The sequence below is a fragment of the Erpetoichthys calabaricus genome, chromosome 10 (genome assembly GCF_900747795.2).
Source record: "Erpetoichthys calabaricus chromosome 10, fErpCal1.3, whole genome shotgun sequence".
Lineage (NCBI taxonomy): Eukaryota > Metazoa > Chordata > Cladistia > Polypteriformes > Polypteridae > Erpetoichthys > Erpetoichthys calabaricus.
The window spans coordinates 44,790,363-44,807,238 of NC_041403.2; the positions used below are offsets into that span (position 1 = coordinate 44,790,363).

Sequence of the window (16,876 nt, forward strand, 5' to 3'; positions counted from 1 at the left end):
CCTCAACTCAATGTCGTTACCTGAGAAAAAAAAATTAACCTGTACCTGTACATTGAAATAGCATTCTCCAAAATCTTGTTTTCTAAATTAAATTAGTGCATCTAAGTGCTATATTGTTAGGGGCTCCATTGTTGACCTCCAGTAGCCCACCCTGAATCAGTCCATTCTACTCTTTCTGGATCAGACTCGCCTAGTCTTTTATGCCTCATTTTTGGATCAATACTTACACAATTACTTTATTGGTGGCTACAGAGCGCTGTGAGGAACATGTAGTGTACAAACTGGCAGGTCTCACAATCAATATAATTATTTGCAATTTAAGTTGGCCTCAGCCCAAACTCTTGGGGGTGTCAAATGCCTGACAGAGTCTATCTGACTCATTTACTCTTTCCCTGTAAGATAGTTGAGAAGCTGTTTTGCTTTTTGTCGCAAAATGTCAATGATAACATATATTACAAGCTGCTGCATGCCTAAACTTTCTAGCACTGGCTAACCAAGCTTGAAATAGCAAAGACTGCACATACACGCTTCCACCAATACTCTTATATTTGTCTGAGATTTCTAGTCAATAGGAGTGAGTTCATCCACAGCTGACTGAAACCAGATATTTTAACAGAATTGCCATTAGCATAAAATAACAGCTTCTGTCTTCTGTAATAAATTGTATATCACACATTTTGGCAGTTATTAAAGAATGAAATATAGCCTGTATAACTGCCTCAGTGAAAAAGGTCAAAGATTCCCACATACTAAGTTTTTTGCGAGTGTTCACATACTGCAATACTGAAAAAGAGGAGCACGGCAGATAGAAGAGGACTTCAGCTGCACAGTTCTGCACTATTTGTGTGTCAGCTTCCCGCTTGACTTTAATCACTAGTCAGTCTTAAGGCTCCGACTGACAAAGTCAGCCTGGCCCATATAAAGCTTTCATTTTGGTAGTGTGCCTGCCAAGTTTGATATTGGTACAACAGTGAACCAAACAGCTATTTATGAGCCATAATTCCAGGCCTGGATGCCTCCTGGGGAATAGATTCTTCAACTAGCTTGGCAAGAGTGGCAGGGAAATATTTTTGTTAATAGCAGTGCGGGCCAAGGATCTGGAATTTAAAGCCGCTTCATCCCCTTATGCAGTGTTAAGTCATAGAAGATTAGTATAGCAAGCAAAAGTCAGCTGGGTGCGCATCCAATACTGAGAAAATATTAAACTGCAACAGTAGCACATTGCAAATGCTTGCAGCAGGCTTCCTTTGGCTGATCTGTTATTTACCAGTGTGTTTTGCAATTTTTTTTATTCTTCTGTGTTCTGAAACTACTTATTCTATTAAAGGTTCACAGAGTGCTTGAATTTATTGCTGCAATAAAATCAAGTTGAACTCAACAACCAAACCTGGATGGGACACCGGTCTATTGTAATGCACATTCACTAAAACTAATGTGCACATGTTTGGGGTAGGAAAGGAAACTAATTACAAACATGTGGAAAATGCTTAAAGTCCACACGGGCTGTGTTCAGGCCATGACTGTGAACACATCACTATTCCACCTTTACAGAAAGCTAATAATTCATCTCTATAAGGTTTAGGGACAAGTCGCTGTGTAATCTCGTATGAATGCAACCCAATGCAATAAGGTTTTTATAACTGTTCAAGTCCAGGACTGACTTTCCATACTGAACAATGATGTGCAAAGTATCACTGCTTCCTCCTTGGATGATCTGAATATCTTTGGAAGAGGAGCAAAAACATCAACATGCAGATATTCTTGTCTCTGTTCATCAATAATCAGATAGAATTTCTCACTTGTGATTGTGCTAAAGGAGCTCTGTCAACATCATCCTAGTGAGCTGAATGACTTTCGGCCTGTTGCTCTGACATCACATGTGATGAAGACCATGGAGAGGCTGCTGCTTCACCACCTTAGGCCACAGGTTCAACACGCCCTTGACCCTCTGCAGTTTGCATATCAGGAGAAGGTGGGAGCAGAGGATGCCATCATCTACAGTATATGCTACACCGATCCCTCTCTCACTTGGACAGAGGCAGTGGTGCTGTAAGAATTATGTTTCTAGACTTCTTTAGCGCCTTCAACACAATCCAACCTCTGCTCCTTAGGGACAAGCTGACAGAGATGGGATTAGATTCATACCTAGTGGCATGGATCGTGGACTATCTTAAAGACAGACCTCAGTATGTGCGTCTTGGGAACTGCAGGTCTGACATTGTGGTCAGCAACACAGGAGCACCACAAGGGACTGTACTTTCTCCGGTCCTGTTCAGCCTATATACATCGGACTTCCAACACAACTCGGAGTGCTGCCATGTGCAAAAGTTCGCTGATGACACTGCTATCGTGGGCTGCATCAGGAATGGGCTGGAGGATGAGTACAGGGACCTAATCAATGACTTTGTTAAATGGTGCGACTCAAACCACCTACAACTGAACACCAGAAAAACCAAGGAGCTGGTGGTGGATTTTAGGAGGCCCAGACCCCTCATGGACCCTGTGATCATCAAAGGTGACTGTGTGCAGATGGTGCAGACCTATAAATATCTGGGAATGCAGCTGGATGATAAATTAGACTGGACTGCCAATGCTGATGCGCTGTGCAAGAAAGGACAGAGCCGACTATACTTCCTTAGAAGGCTGGCATCCTTCAACATCTGCAATAAGATGCTGCAGATGTTCTATCAGACAGTTGTGGCGAGCGCCCTCTTCTACGCGGTGGTGTGCTGGGGAGGCAGCATTAACGCCTCACACCTGGACAAACTGGTGAGGAAGGCAGGCTCTGTTGTAGGCATGGAGCTGGACAGCTTGACATCTATGGCAGAGCGACGGGCGCTCAGCAGGCTCCTGTCAGTCATGGAGAATCCACTACATCCACTGAACAGTATCATTTCCAGACAGAAGAGCAGCTTCAGCGACAGACTGCTGTCACTGTCCTGGTCCACTGACAGATTGAGGAGATCGTTCCTCTCCCAAACTATGCGACTCTTCAATTCCACCCGGGGGGGTAAACGTTAACATTTAACATTATACATAGTTATTGTCTTTTTTTCACCTGCATTATTATCATTCTTTAATTTAATATTATTTATTGTATCAGTATGCTGCTGCTGGAAAATGTGAATTTCCCATTGGGATTAATAAAGTATCTATCTATCTATCTATCTATCTATCTATCTATCTATCTATCTATCTATCTATCTATCTATCTATCTATCTATCTATCTATCTATCTATCTATCACTGATCATTATGGAAAATTTTCTTTGTCTAGTTTTAGGTGAACCAAAATTGATCTTATTTGGAATTCATTCTACAATTTCGAAAAGGATACCATTCCAATGTGGTACCTTCTCTCACTCTGACTTACAAGGAAAGAAGGGTTTTGGACCTCACAAATAGAAGAGAAACGTATCTGTCCAGTGTCTAGTATGTTACCTACCACGACAGAATGGAAAAAATGAAAAATAAAAAATGTCAGATTCCAACTGCACTTGTCATACTTGATAACCCTTCAAACAGCCTCGGTTCTATCAGGTAGCATGTTATCAGCTGTTATAAATATGAGGCAATCACAACTAGACTTGACATGCTCAGTGATTTTCAGTAGTGTGAATTACATGGTCCGACAATGAGATCAGGTTGCCTAATGTGACATCAGCTTAAGTTGGTTACTGGAGTTTAAAATGAACAGTAGTAAAAGGAGTCTCGTGTAGTAACATACCATTCCACCTCCTGACATTATGAACGTGACTTTCTTTAAGGTTAAATACTGCAAGATATTTGAGTAAGTGATCATTAAACCTTAAATTGATCTTTGGCATGTGTCTTTATGAAACGATTATTTGTGGGTAATGTGGGTGTCCAAAATCAAACCCCTTTATCTTAATCTGACATACCACACAACTAGAACTTACATAACATGCCATTGGGTTTACTTTAATGAACAATAACAATGCACATTTTGTTACGCCACTGGAGGAACTGCAGGTGTTCAGTCCTTGTGTTGTTGAAAGTGTTTTGTTTTACTGTTGTGATGAACAGCACATATGGGCTGGCATCCCTGCCGGGATTCATGGCAGTTCCTTATCTGACTAGGTGGCCAATATAATGCAGGGATCATGGGAGGCTCCCTCTCAAGGCATTATGCTCCCTTGACCCGCTAGCTGGCAGCATCCCTGGGCGTCAATACCTATTTGGACAGCCGCAGGGAATGCCGGGAATTGCACTCCTGGGTCTTCGATAAAAGAGACTGGAATGCCTTGTCCAAGTGAGTCCAGTCTGGGAGAGGAGATAGGCAACACTCGCCTGGGAGGACTAGTGGAAGAGAAGAACAAAGAATCATGTCTTGGAATCACTGTTTGGAGGTATTTTGTTTAAAATATAAACCCATTCTTTTATACCCAGGACTTGGCTAAGCATTCATGATTGGGGCTTGGGGATCTTTGGCACCCTCTGGTGGCCATACTGTTGATTTTTCTGTTCTTCCTTGCTTAACATATTTGGGCACAGCGTGGATGTATCTTTCTTTACATGACTCCCTTTCCAAACTAGCAGTGGTGCGCTGGTTTTCCACTTGTCTTTTTTACAATGTATTTCTTTGTTTTATAAAGCTAGTGATCAAGTTAATGCACGGAGGCATACAAGATACAGTTTCAGGACCTAGGCCAGTGGTGGCTTAACCACCTTCAGGAAGAACTCAGTTCCTTAATTAGAGATGATTATCTGAAGTTCACAATTTGCCATTTCACTAAACAACAGTTTGAAGATGTGCACTCTTCCTGTTATTATTCTGCACCAAAAATGGTCAACTGTGATTATTTGTCTTTTCTGGGAATATCAAAGAAATGTTTAAAAGTACCCAGATGAATGTAAATTTTCAAACTTTTTTGTTCCACTTATTTTTATAAGCAGTATTGTATATCAGAATGTTTACATGAGTACAAATGGTTTTGTTATAGGAAGCTTTGTTATTAATCAACTGCAAGGGCAGTTATTATTATTATTATTATTATTATTATTAACTATCAAATTATTATTATTATTAGCTAACATACTGAAAAAAAGAAAGCAAAAAAATGTATCAACTGAAATGACTCTTGCGCCCATCACACTTTTTTGAATTTAAAAGGCACATTAAAGCAACATTTTTATTACTTTCTCCTATTGTAGGCAGACAGATGGGTCAAATCATCCAGTTAAGTGAAATGTTAAATAAGCAATACAGACTGACATGAAAATAAGAACACTAATACAGCATAATAACCTGAAAAATCACAACAATGAATTACATTAAGTGGATCTGAGATTATTACGTTATTTTCAAAATGTGATATTCAGCGATGCGATGAAAGAACAGGTAACTGTCTTTCTGAGGATTTCAGGTTAGGATACCCATCCACAGAATGCTCAAAATCCAAAATCAGAAGCCAGGTTTAAAGCCAAAGATATGCATTAAATGGTTACCCAAAAATGAACACATAATGAGAAACATTCTCAGGACTAGAAATGCACCACAATCAGGCCAACACAATTAAAACTAGAACCTTCTCAAATTCTTAGTTACTTTTCCGCCACATTGGAAAAAAGACAGCAAAAGAACAAAGAAATGACAGAAAATCATTGTCTAAGTACTAAACAAAAAGTCAAACAAAAAGCAATGAGAAAACACTTGTAAAACTGTTTTGATCTATCCAAACAAAATTGGACATTGTAACCAGCGTGTCACCAGCCTTTAAATAGTGAATTCTGAAAGTCGTGTGACACCAATTGATGTCACTACCAACAAAGAACTCAGAACAAACACCAAATGGCATCACTAATTACCAAAAACATAAGAGTAAATGGCCGCGGTGGGTTGGCACCCTGCCTGGGATTGGTTCCCTGCCTTGTGCCCTGTGTTGGCTGGGATTGGCTCCAGCAGACCCCCATGACCCTGTTTGGATTCAGCGGGTTGGAAAATGGATGGATGGATATGAGTAAATGGAAGCATGGTACACCTTAAAATATATTTAAAAACTTTAACATGTTTAAAATAGAACCAAAATGAAAGAGAACACATAATTCATATTCTACACATTCCAAAGTCACAAAATTATAACAGGGTACAGCAATTGGAAGTATTTTTCTCTCATTTTGATTCCTAGATCACTAAATTTTTTCATTCTTTTACAATTTTGAATTTTCTTCCTATGTAAAGTGAGCTGTGTTTGCCACCTGCTTTTATACAAAAGGGCCCTAATGTGTCATGTTGATGATGGCATAAAAATGTGACACTACTGCACACTTTGTGATGACATCAGTGACATCAGTAGGAACACCAAAATATTAACAAAATGTTAAAACAATTGGGGACAAATACTGTAAAAAAACACCAAAATATCTTTGTATGAACAGCAAATCCTGAGAACAACTTACATTTTTTGGGAAGCATGCCTTAAAGTGTGGCTCTATTTTATAAAGAGTTACTAAGAGGGTATGAGATCTTGCTTTAACCCCTTGTATACTATAAAAGAAATTAAAAAAAAGACCAGAACTCATTTATTGAGTGTGTCCAACTAGGTTATATTCTTACTGGACAGGACTACACAGAGCTGCAATCAAGAAAAGCACTTGAGATACTAGCATCCTTAATCCATTATGCTTTTGCTAGTACCTTGAATAAATGATATTTTGAAAGCTTAGCCATGTTATTATGACATTGTCAATCAAGTGATGCATTTTTTTCTAATAGCACATATGAAAATTACTAATTGTTTAGATCTAACTCATTTTGATTTATTTTATTGGATAGTTTTAACATAAAAAAAAATACTGAATTTGGAAAGAAAATGTAACATAAAGAAGAGTGGAACTGCAGCAGCTTAGTGTAGCTTCAAATGAAAAGCTAATAACCAATTCAGTAATATAACAAAAAATAAAATAATTTAATATACCTTATTGGTGTGAACGCAGTTAATTTTTTTATATATTTTTCTGTCTTGATGACCTCTTACAGTCAGACCTAGTATAATGTGATGTTAATTTATTTACAGCCAATGTTTTACATGTACGAAATTGAAAATGTCAGAAAGGGCACAATCAGAAATGTCACATATGAAACCAAAGGAAAAAAAATCAAAATATCAACAATTTTGTAGTATGAATATAAAATCATCTGTCAGGTTTTGTACCAGTGTTGATGATTTTATATTCATACTACAAAATTGTTGATATTTTGATTTTTTTTGTACAATGGTACTGGTATTGTGAGTGCATCTCATGCAGAGTGGAGGCAGGACCTCTGTGTTTTTCCCAGTTGATTCTGGGGTTCGTCAGGGGTGTGTTCTTGCTCCTACTCTGTTCAGTGCTTGTATGGACTGGGTGTTGGGCAAGGTCGTGGGGTCCAGCGGCTGTGAGGCATCTGTTGGTGAAGAAAGATTCACAGGTCTTGACTTTGCTGATGATGCTGTGATCGTCACAGAGTCAATGGAGGCTCTGATCGGGGCGCTCGAGATTACTGAGCGAGGAGTCTGAGTGTCTGGGCTTGCTAGTGTCCTGGATAAAAAACAAGATCCAGGCCTTTAATGACCTCTTGGGCACAGCCATCAGCAGTGTGTCGGTTTGCGGAGAGAGTGTCAACCTCATCGAGAGGTTTAATTACCTTGGCAGTGGCATTCATGTCTCTGGTGACTCTTCCTATGAAGTCAGTAGATGGATTGGGGGAGCATGGGGGGGTCAAGAGGTTGTTGGAAATGGGTGTGTGGCGCTCCCGATATCTATGCAAAAGGACGAAGGTCCAAGTCTTTAGAGTCCTGGTGCTTCCTGTCTTGCTATATGGTTGCGAGACATGGACGCTATCCAGTGGCCTGAGATGAAGACTGGACTCCTTTGGTGCTGTGTTTCTCTGGAAAATCCTTGGGTACTGTTGGATTGACTTTGTGTCAAATGAATGGTTGCTCATGGAGTCCCGAATGAGGTACATTACCTGCATTGTGAGGGAGTGTCAGTTACCGCACTACGGCCATGTGGCGCGTTTCCCCAAGAGTGATCCAGCTCATAGGATCCTCATTGTTGGGGACCCGAGTGTCTGGTTTTGGACCAGGGATGTTCTTTACCTCTAGAGGGAAGCATAGCGAATTGAGCTTAAGTAAAATTATTTTTGCCAAAGTGATTACTAGTATGAAAGAATTTTACTTTGTGTTGAAAATAAGTATTATGTTATTAAAGTGATAAAATCCAATTTTAAAATAAAATAAACTGATGTTTTTCTGACCAAAGTACAAAACACTGTATATATGCTCTCTCTCTCTCTCTTTATATATATATATATATATATATATAGTCTGCAATAACCTTCTAGAGTTCTGCTCTGCTGCATAAATATGATGACTATTGAGCAAACCAAGTATAAATGTGCAATTTAAGTGGCCATTCATGGAGCTCCTGAATTGTGATTTTTGGGCCAAGTACAGAAGAAATAAGCATGTATTGCTGCTTTTTATGAAAAATTACTTTGTTGTAATGTATTTTGCAGAAAAAATCAGACTTAGCTGTATTAGTTCTATATGAAATTGGGTAGGATTTTGTTAAAATGAAGCTTGTTCTAACAAATTTGACTTGTATTTGAGAGAGTTCTCAATGAACAATTAAAATCTATGTTGAAGACTCAAACTAAAATTGCTGGCTGCAGTGGACCACAAGGTATAAGGCAGGTCATTATTACGCTTTGCCAACTTATTTTGTAATGAGTTTGTTTTTACATAAATACACATTTGTTCACTGTATGCATACAGTGCCACATTTTGCGAGTCACATTCCTCTTCAAATCTTTTCTAGATAAGTTAAGGAACTTTATGCACTCCATACATACATTTTTTTATGTTTATAATTACAAAGATCATTTAACTTATCTGGCATGACCTCAAGCAGGAGGAGAAGTGAGTTGGCATGGTGAAGGTTCACATAAGCCAGTGATATGGAAATGAGTTTTTACTTGTGCATGCAGTTTGCTGTTGTTTCAATAAACATTATTGAGGATCTGTTTTGCCATCAGAAGTGACTATTGGATGAGTAAAAGAGGAAAATATACAACATATACAAGCTGCTTCTCTTAAGGAAAATTTGAAATAATACAATATAATAAGGGCGGCACGGTGGCGCAGTGGTAGCGCTGCTGCCTCACAGTTAGAAGACCCGGGTTCGCTTCCCGGGTCCTCCCTGCGTGGAGTTTGCATGTTCTCCCCGTGTCTGCGTGGGTTTCCGTCCAAAGACATGCAGGTTAGGTGGATTGGCGATTCTAAATTGGCCTTGGTGTGTGGGTGTGTTCGTGTGTGTCCTGCGGTGGGTTGGTTCCTGCCTTGTGCCCTGTGTTGGCTGGGATTGGCTCCAGCAGACCCCCGTGACCCTGTGTTTGGATTCAGCGGATTGGAAAATGGATGGATGGACAATATAATAATAAGGAATGAATAATAATGAATTGCTTTGTTTTAAGATAGATGATTTAGGAAATTATCTGATATTTTTTTCCCCTCACATTTCAAAATTTGTGCAGTGTACTATAATAAAAATTTTCTGACATATTGTCATTTATAATAAATGTTCCTAATTTCAACAATCTTGGTCCACTGAGAGCCAAGCTGTGTCATATAGGCAGACAGACAATATTCAAACAATTGCTATCAAAAGGCACTGCAATAAAAACTCATTTGATAATAATGCCTCTTAAAACTCCTAATTTTTAATTTTCGGTGTATGCATCACCTCGCCTCTCCTCATTTTGTCCAATTTTCAGCCAGCCCTCACTTAGTATCATAGTCGGATATATCGTCAGGGTGACTTGTGTTTTCACCCTGGGACCCTGCTTAAAAAGGGATCTTAGTATATGTAGTAAAAAAAAATCCTAATAACAGAAAGCATTCACATTTTCACTGACAGTAGAGGCACTCACAGCAATCAGCCATCCAGCGCACACCTGTACCCCACTTTGATCCTTACAGCTATAAACCTGTCCAATCACACCGGAATAAAAAGCTTTTAAAAGTAAAATATGGCTCCTGCTTAGTTGATTTGGGTGGGGTATGATAAAAGCTGGTGTTTCATAAGTCACTTTTATAAGATTGTACATTTGATGTGGTAGTGGACCACAGAAAAGAAAAAGTCCACATGGACAGTCATTCAAAATGAGAGCCCCGTGGTGCAGCAAAAAAGACACATTTAAAAAGAGATAGTATCGATTGGTATAGGATGTGAACACTGCAGCTGAGAAAAATGAGATGCACTTGACAGATAATCAGGAAAGGACTAACATCACTGCTTCTAGCATCAATGAACAGTCCAATTCTGTGGAGCCATTGATACAAACGTGAACAACAATGTAGAGGAAAACAAGGACACTGCATGAAATAAAATGCGCCAAACAATGGCAAACACATGGTTTTAAGTTAAATGGTCTTTAATTTGATTTGGCACAAATATGGCAACCCAAAATGCTCAGTTACATATGTAAAATGGCCTAGTCCTTCCAAAAATCTTTAATTGATGTTCGTTAAATGTCAGACAAAGGTTGACTTCATTTAGACGTGTAGCTGCTCTCATCAATTCACTTGTTACACTCATTGTAATACCCAAATGAACAAAAAGGAAGATAAAGTTGACCCATTATAAAGTTTGTTTTCCTTTTTAATCCCTGTACCTGACTTATTGTCATACAGTTAAGTATGTGGTGTTTTTTATGTGTGAGTATAAGCGTATCCCTAGTGGGGTAGTGAGGTGAGATCAACGGGGGCCTTTGGAGCCTCGGCCATGGGGGTCTTAATCTGATCTTGTTTAGTCATTTTAGTAAGCATTCAGAAATCTGTCCACAGCACATTCATTTCATTCAGTAAATAAAAACAATAAAATAAAAAATATGTCTACTGAACTGTTTTGTAAAATAATGTCATGACCAGTGAACACTTTCTTCAAGCTAAACTAAACTTGTTGAAAACAAAACAGCAATTAAATTCACATTGGTTTTTCAGTTTGTAAAAGTGTAGTATTTTATTGAAGTCTGAAATATGTGTAAGTTATTTCACTGCAAAAAATGTGTATGCAAGATTTCTTGAAGCAAGCTAAATAATCATAAATACATATTTATTTGATAAGTCAATAATTCTTACAATAAGAAAAACAAGATTTAATGTCATGATATAAATATTTTTCAGTTGCTTAGATTTCATTTTTTGCAGTGTTGGTGCAACTGCCATATAATACTCTGGTTATGAAACCAAACAATACACCACTGTTAGATTATCACTTCTTTTTTATGGCACACATCAAATTTACTGTAATGTTTGCTTAAAAGACTTAGATGAACAGGCAGTGTAAACATTAATAAGTTTTTGAAACTCCAGGACTAACCTTTTCATTGAGCTCTTTCAGCTGTGGGACAGGTTTACCCTTCTGGTGCTGCATGGTTGGCGGGCTTTGTCCATCCCAGTCTTGAAGCTGTTTGATGGTCTGAAGGTAAAGAAGAGCTTTCAGTCCGGTGCAATAATCCTCAATAACTGTGAAATCCTGGTTCTGGATAGCACTGCAGACCTGGCAACAACATTGTAAAGAAATTGAGCTGGAGGTGCACATTATGGTCTTTCAAGTTCCAATCATGATGGAAAGAATTTTCATATGAGATTCTATTTTGTCTAAATTAGTCCTCAATTATACATAAAATAATAAGCATTTCCCTTAAGAAAAAATGTTATGAGAATCTTTGAATTAATATGCATTAACATTGACAAATATAGAAAATTGCCTAAATATTGATAATTTGATCTAAAAGACCATATCTGTGTCAGGTAAGTCCTTTATATTAAAATATATACTGTGTCAGTCAGTCAGTCATTTTCCAACCCGCTATATCCTAACTACAAGGTCACAGGGGTCTGCTGGAGCCAATCCCAGCCAACACAAGGCGCAAGGAAGGAAACAAACCCAGTCCACCGCAGAGCTATATACTGTATATACTTCTATTATAACTAACACACCTTGATAAATAACAAAATGCATGTTAACCAAATGTATGTGTTAATTCTGTCTTGTCCTTACACAAATTGTATTTAATTTTGAAAATATATATTTTAATGTTTAATGAGACAGTGTGTAAGTAGTGTTTGTATATTAAATTATGTGTACATAAATATAAATTATATATTTTGGTAGCTAAAAGATAAAATAATAATATGCGAGGGGGACTCAAGCTAAAGTTAGAAAATGGGATGTATTAAAAAATGGAATGAACCTTAACAAAACTAATAATGTAATTTCTCAAGGTACTGTAGTCTCCATATTTCTCAATGCACTTGCACCACCTGTCTGGAAGTGCATGGATTCCAGTAGAATACAAGGTTTTCTCTTGTCCTCGCAACCACTCGTGCACCTGGGTTATTGTCGAACACAACATGCTGAGGGGTACTGGAGACCAATGTGAAGCCTGCTATTTGATCCAAGTGGCGGGGACTGCTGTCTCAAGGAATCCTTTTGTTGCACGACGATGCCCACCTGCCTACCCACACTCTGCTAAGAACACCAAGGCTTGTCTGGAGAAACTGAAGTATGAGGTATTGCCACATCCTCCTTATTCGCCAGATTTTGCACCATGTGATTTCCACCTTTTTGGAAAAAACACCTGGATGGTCGTCAATTCAAGAAAGATGACGACGTGAAGAAAGCGGTGCAGAAGTGCTTGCGAGGACAACACAAAACCGTTTTACTGTATTCTGCTGGAATCCAGGCACTTCCAGGCAGGTTGCCCAAGTGCATTGAGAAGGGTGGAGACTCCATTGAGAAATGACATTATCAGTTTTGTTAAGGTTCGTTCTATTTTCTAATAAATTCAATTTTCTAACTTTAGCTTGACTTCCCCTCATACTAATATATAATAAAATAACAGTAATCAAAAAAAAAATTGCTTGGCCTGTCAATAAGGATGTCATGGGACATATTACTCTAATGTAACACAATGTAATGGTCAATAATCATTTTATAATGTCTGCCATCAGTTTTGGTAAATATGTTTTTTATGTAAATGGAATTATTTGATAATGGCTATTAAACATGTCAACTGTATTTTATTGTGCTCTATGTCAATTTCAATTAATATTTTTACTTCAGCCTTATTTTTAATTTTGTGATCATTGTATTCTAAATAAATACACAGAAATTAAGGTAGGAATAAAAATCCTCTTCAAAGATGGCATAATGCTGCCATCCCCCAGATTCTTTGGTACTGAGGGAAGAGCTAAATAAACAAATTAATCTCTTCATAATTTCACTCCTAACCTTTGTAAAATTTGTAGGTGAAAAGGAACAATCAGTGTAAGTGAAATAAGAGAATAAAATGAAATAACTAGAAAAGAAAAGGTACTGCAATCCTATTTTATGCTGCACTCAAAATGGTTTGAAATTGATGTATATACTACATTTTAAAAGTCAGATGAGCCTATATATATATGTATATATATCAGTGGCGGACCATGCATTTCACACCTAGGCCTTCAGTAGTGCTCCGTCTGAATCAACCCGCCCCTCAAAAACTAATTTATGGTTATAAAAACCATCTTAATATGCAGAAATACAGTATAAAGAGCCGTTGCATCGCAGATAGATAACTCCTGTAGCCACAATAAATGCCTTTATTAAATAGACAAACCAGGGGTGAACAAGTTCCTTTCTACTGTAGCTACAGCCCACGACACACATAAAAAACATCAATAATAACTCATAAACTTGCAATATTATTTAGGAAAATCGCAACATTTTACTCACCAAAAATTTGAATTATTTGTAAACAAAATCCATCCTCCTCTCTTTCCTCAAAAACAGTTCAATTACTCTGTCGTACAGATTATCCGTGTGCTTCAGTTCCATCACGAAGTCCCTTTCTATCGCCATCGAAGCTAATGCTGAAAGTCAAACCTACCCTGTCGTATTTCTGGCATAAGTTTTAATTCGCTTTAGGGCTGAAAACGTCCGCTCGACAGAAGCAGTGGACACGGGAATGGTCACCGCCAAACATACCAATGTGTACAGCTGCCCCATGCTCTCATTCAGATTTTTCTGATGAAGGAAGTCGAGGAGATCAGTGGGAGATTTTCCTGCAAAATCATCCATGGCATACTTACACCATCCTATCCAATCAACGGGTCTGAATACGGTGACGTTGCCGTATGCCTGCTAGAGGGCCCTAGTGACACCAACTCAAAATCTGATTGGTTGAAGCAAGAGTTTAATCGACATTTATTTTGTGTTAGAGAGCCTGCAGAACGGATTGTGAAGGCCTCCGGGCAGACTTCTTTGACTTTGACCCTGCCTGGCAACAAATGATGGCTGAAATGTGATTAGTTAAATGCTTTAATATGAAAATACATGTCCGGAAGCAGCACAACCATTGGAAAAGCTATGAAAGGAAGCGGACAGACTATTTGGAATTATTTAATAAGTATTCATGGACAAAATATAATTAACATCAGTTTGTGATATTTTATATATATATATTCTATATATATCAGATATTTTTTTAGGCCAGCAGAGAAGGCCTTGCAGGCCCTGACGGCCCACCACTGATATATATACTATATATATATATATATATATATATATATATATATATATATATATATATATATATATATATATATCCATCCATCCATTTTCCAATCCGCTGAATCCAAACACAGGGTCACGGGGGTCTGCTGGAGCCAATCTCAGCCAACACAGGGCACAAGGCAGGAACCAATCCTGGGCAGGGTGCCAACCCACCACAGTATATATATATATATATATATATATATATATATATATATATATATATATATATATATATATATATACACACACACATTGCATGTCATGGTGGTTCTACATGGTGTGACGGTAGGGAGTGGTGGTACTGTACACAGGAAAAGGTGACTTGGACATTAATGCTTTGTGGGAACAAGAGAATTACCCCATGTTAAATGAATAAAAAAAATTACTTTGCAATTTTTTTTATCTCCATTTAATGGAATTATTTGCTATGGGAGCACCACTGTCCTTTATAGCGGTCATGTGAAGGACTGTCTCTGACTCAATAAGAACTTGGACTAGATGGATCAAATGAGGCTGATTGAACAAGGAATGCAAGCTAATTAACTGATTCAGAACCATCCGTGAATAACGGCCTAGATTACAATAATCATTAGACAATGCTAATGAAGTGCAAATAACGGCCTTGAGTCATCAGTATGTGTAGTGTCTCCTTAAGCTGACAAACCACAGAATTGAGGGCCTAGTCCAGAGAACCAAGAAAAAGATCCTGGGACTGGGGAAATGTCTTTTCTTTCTACATAACCCTTGGAGCTGATTCCTGATATTGCCTTCGGTTATTGCCTCTCCCAAACCTCTTCCCAGCATACCTGTATATCTCGGGAGGCTCTCTGTCTTCTCTATTTTGACAAATGCCATCTCTTTATGATAATGAAGAGTTTGATCACCATAGTGTCTCATCCAAATGCCAAATTTGTATTTGGAAACATACCTCTCAAAAAGAATAAGTAATTACTATTTTTGTTAAAGTGGACTCTGAGGGATAAGCATTTTATTCCTGTTGTGGATCATCACCAGCTTAGTCATATTGCACATTTGAGTGGTTTACATTTTTTGTGCAATTTTTGTTTTGTATTTTTCTGAAACATCGACTTCTTTCTGTATCTCTCTTCGAAAAAGACTTAGGGCTAAGTGTGAGGCAGTGTATTAGGCAGATTTGTTAATCACTTAATGATAAAAAGGAGTTTATTTACTCAATGAAACCTCAGACTGCTTGGCTTTGCTACTTTTGTGTTTTTTTTTCCTGGTGTTTAAACTATTAGATTAGCCAAGAAGTTACAGCATAGCTGAGAAGTTATTTAGTAGGGGAACAGTTAGAATAAATGGTGTTCACTGTGCTTTTACGTTGATTTTTAACAATCAAAATCAACAGGACTATGTTATATAAAAGAATGTCAACTTTTAAAACTCTGGTTTTCCTCTCACACCCCAAAGGCTTATGTGTTGGGTTGGCTGGCAGCTTAAATTGCCCAAATATCAGTAGAATATGAGTTTAGTGCATTAATAATAGACTTGTGTCCCATTTAGGCTTTTTTTTTTGCCTGCACTCTGATGTTGAAGGTCCCACTACGACGCTCTATGTCAGGCTCAGAAGTAATGGGTGGACAAACAAACAGACCACACAAAGAGAACTGTAAGTAGAAGTGTTCTGTCTTCTCTGTCTGGCTCTGAGCTACAACAGTAATTATTCTAAAATGGCTGTCAAAGTCCAGACCTAAATCACATACAAGTGTGGGGCAGGACACAAAAAACACATTTGTTCAGCAAGGGAAAGGTGCTATATAAATAAAATGCATTATTTTTGTCATGTCAGGCAAAAACATTACAGTGTTTCTGAAACAAAGAAGTGTCATGGAATGGTAGGACAGAATTCTTTCACAGCAATCAGAGATGACATACAATTTGAGAAAATTACAAAAAGGGCTGTGTCTAAAAAGAACAAATAGGCAGAGGTTATTTCTAAGCTGAAAAACATAAAGAAGGTCAGAAACAAAGTGTTTTGGTGTGCTGAGGCTCAACAGATAAAAAGGTGCATCTGTGTGTTGTTTCATTGTGAAGTCAATGTCCTCCTATTTACAGTGTTTTGTTTCCATTATTGCAAGAAAAGGCGACGCAATCAGCAAATCGATGGCAAAAATTACTATTTTCATATTAATTATGGGAAATATAAAGTAGATATCAAAGGGGCTGCTATTTATAGATTTTTGTATATTTCTAGTATTGTATAAAGTTTTAATAAATATATTTTAAAACTATGGAAATATTCTGAAAA

General features: G+C 37.9%; 1 protein-coding gene across 2 annotated transcripts in view; it reads right to left on the reverse strand.

The window, feature by feature from the left end:
• LOC114658374 (dihydropyrimidine dehydrogenase [NADP(+)]-like) overlaps positions 1 to 16,876 on the reverse strand; it is a 1,245,381-nt gene that overhangs the window by 110,603 nt on the left and 1,117,902 nt on the right. For both annotated transcript variants that reach the window (XM_028810459.2, XM_051933021.1), the window contains one exon: positions 11,383 to 11,562. In XM_028810459.2, coding sequence (XP_028666292.2) covers positions 11,383 to 11,562 — 180 coding nt within the window. The remainder of the gene's footprint in view (positions 1 to 11,382; positions 11,563 to 16,876) is intronic.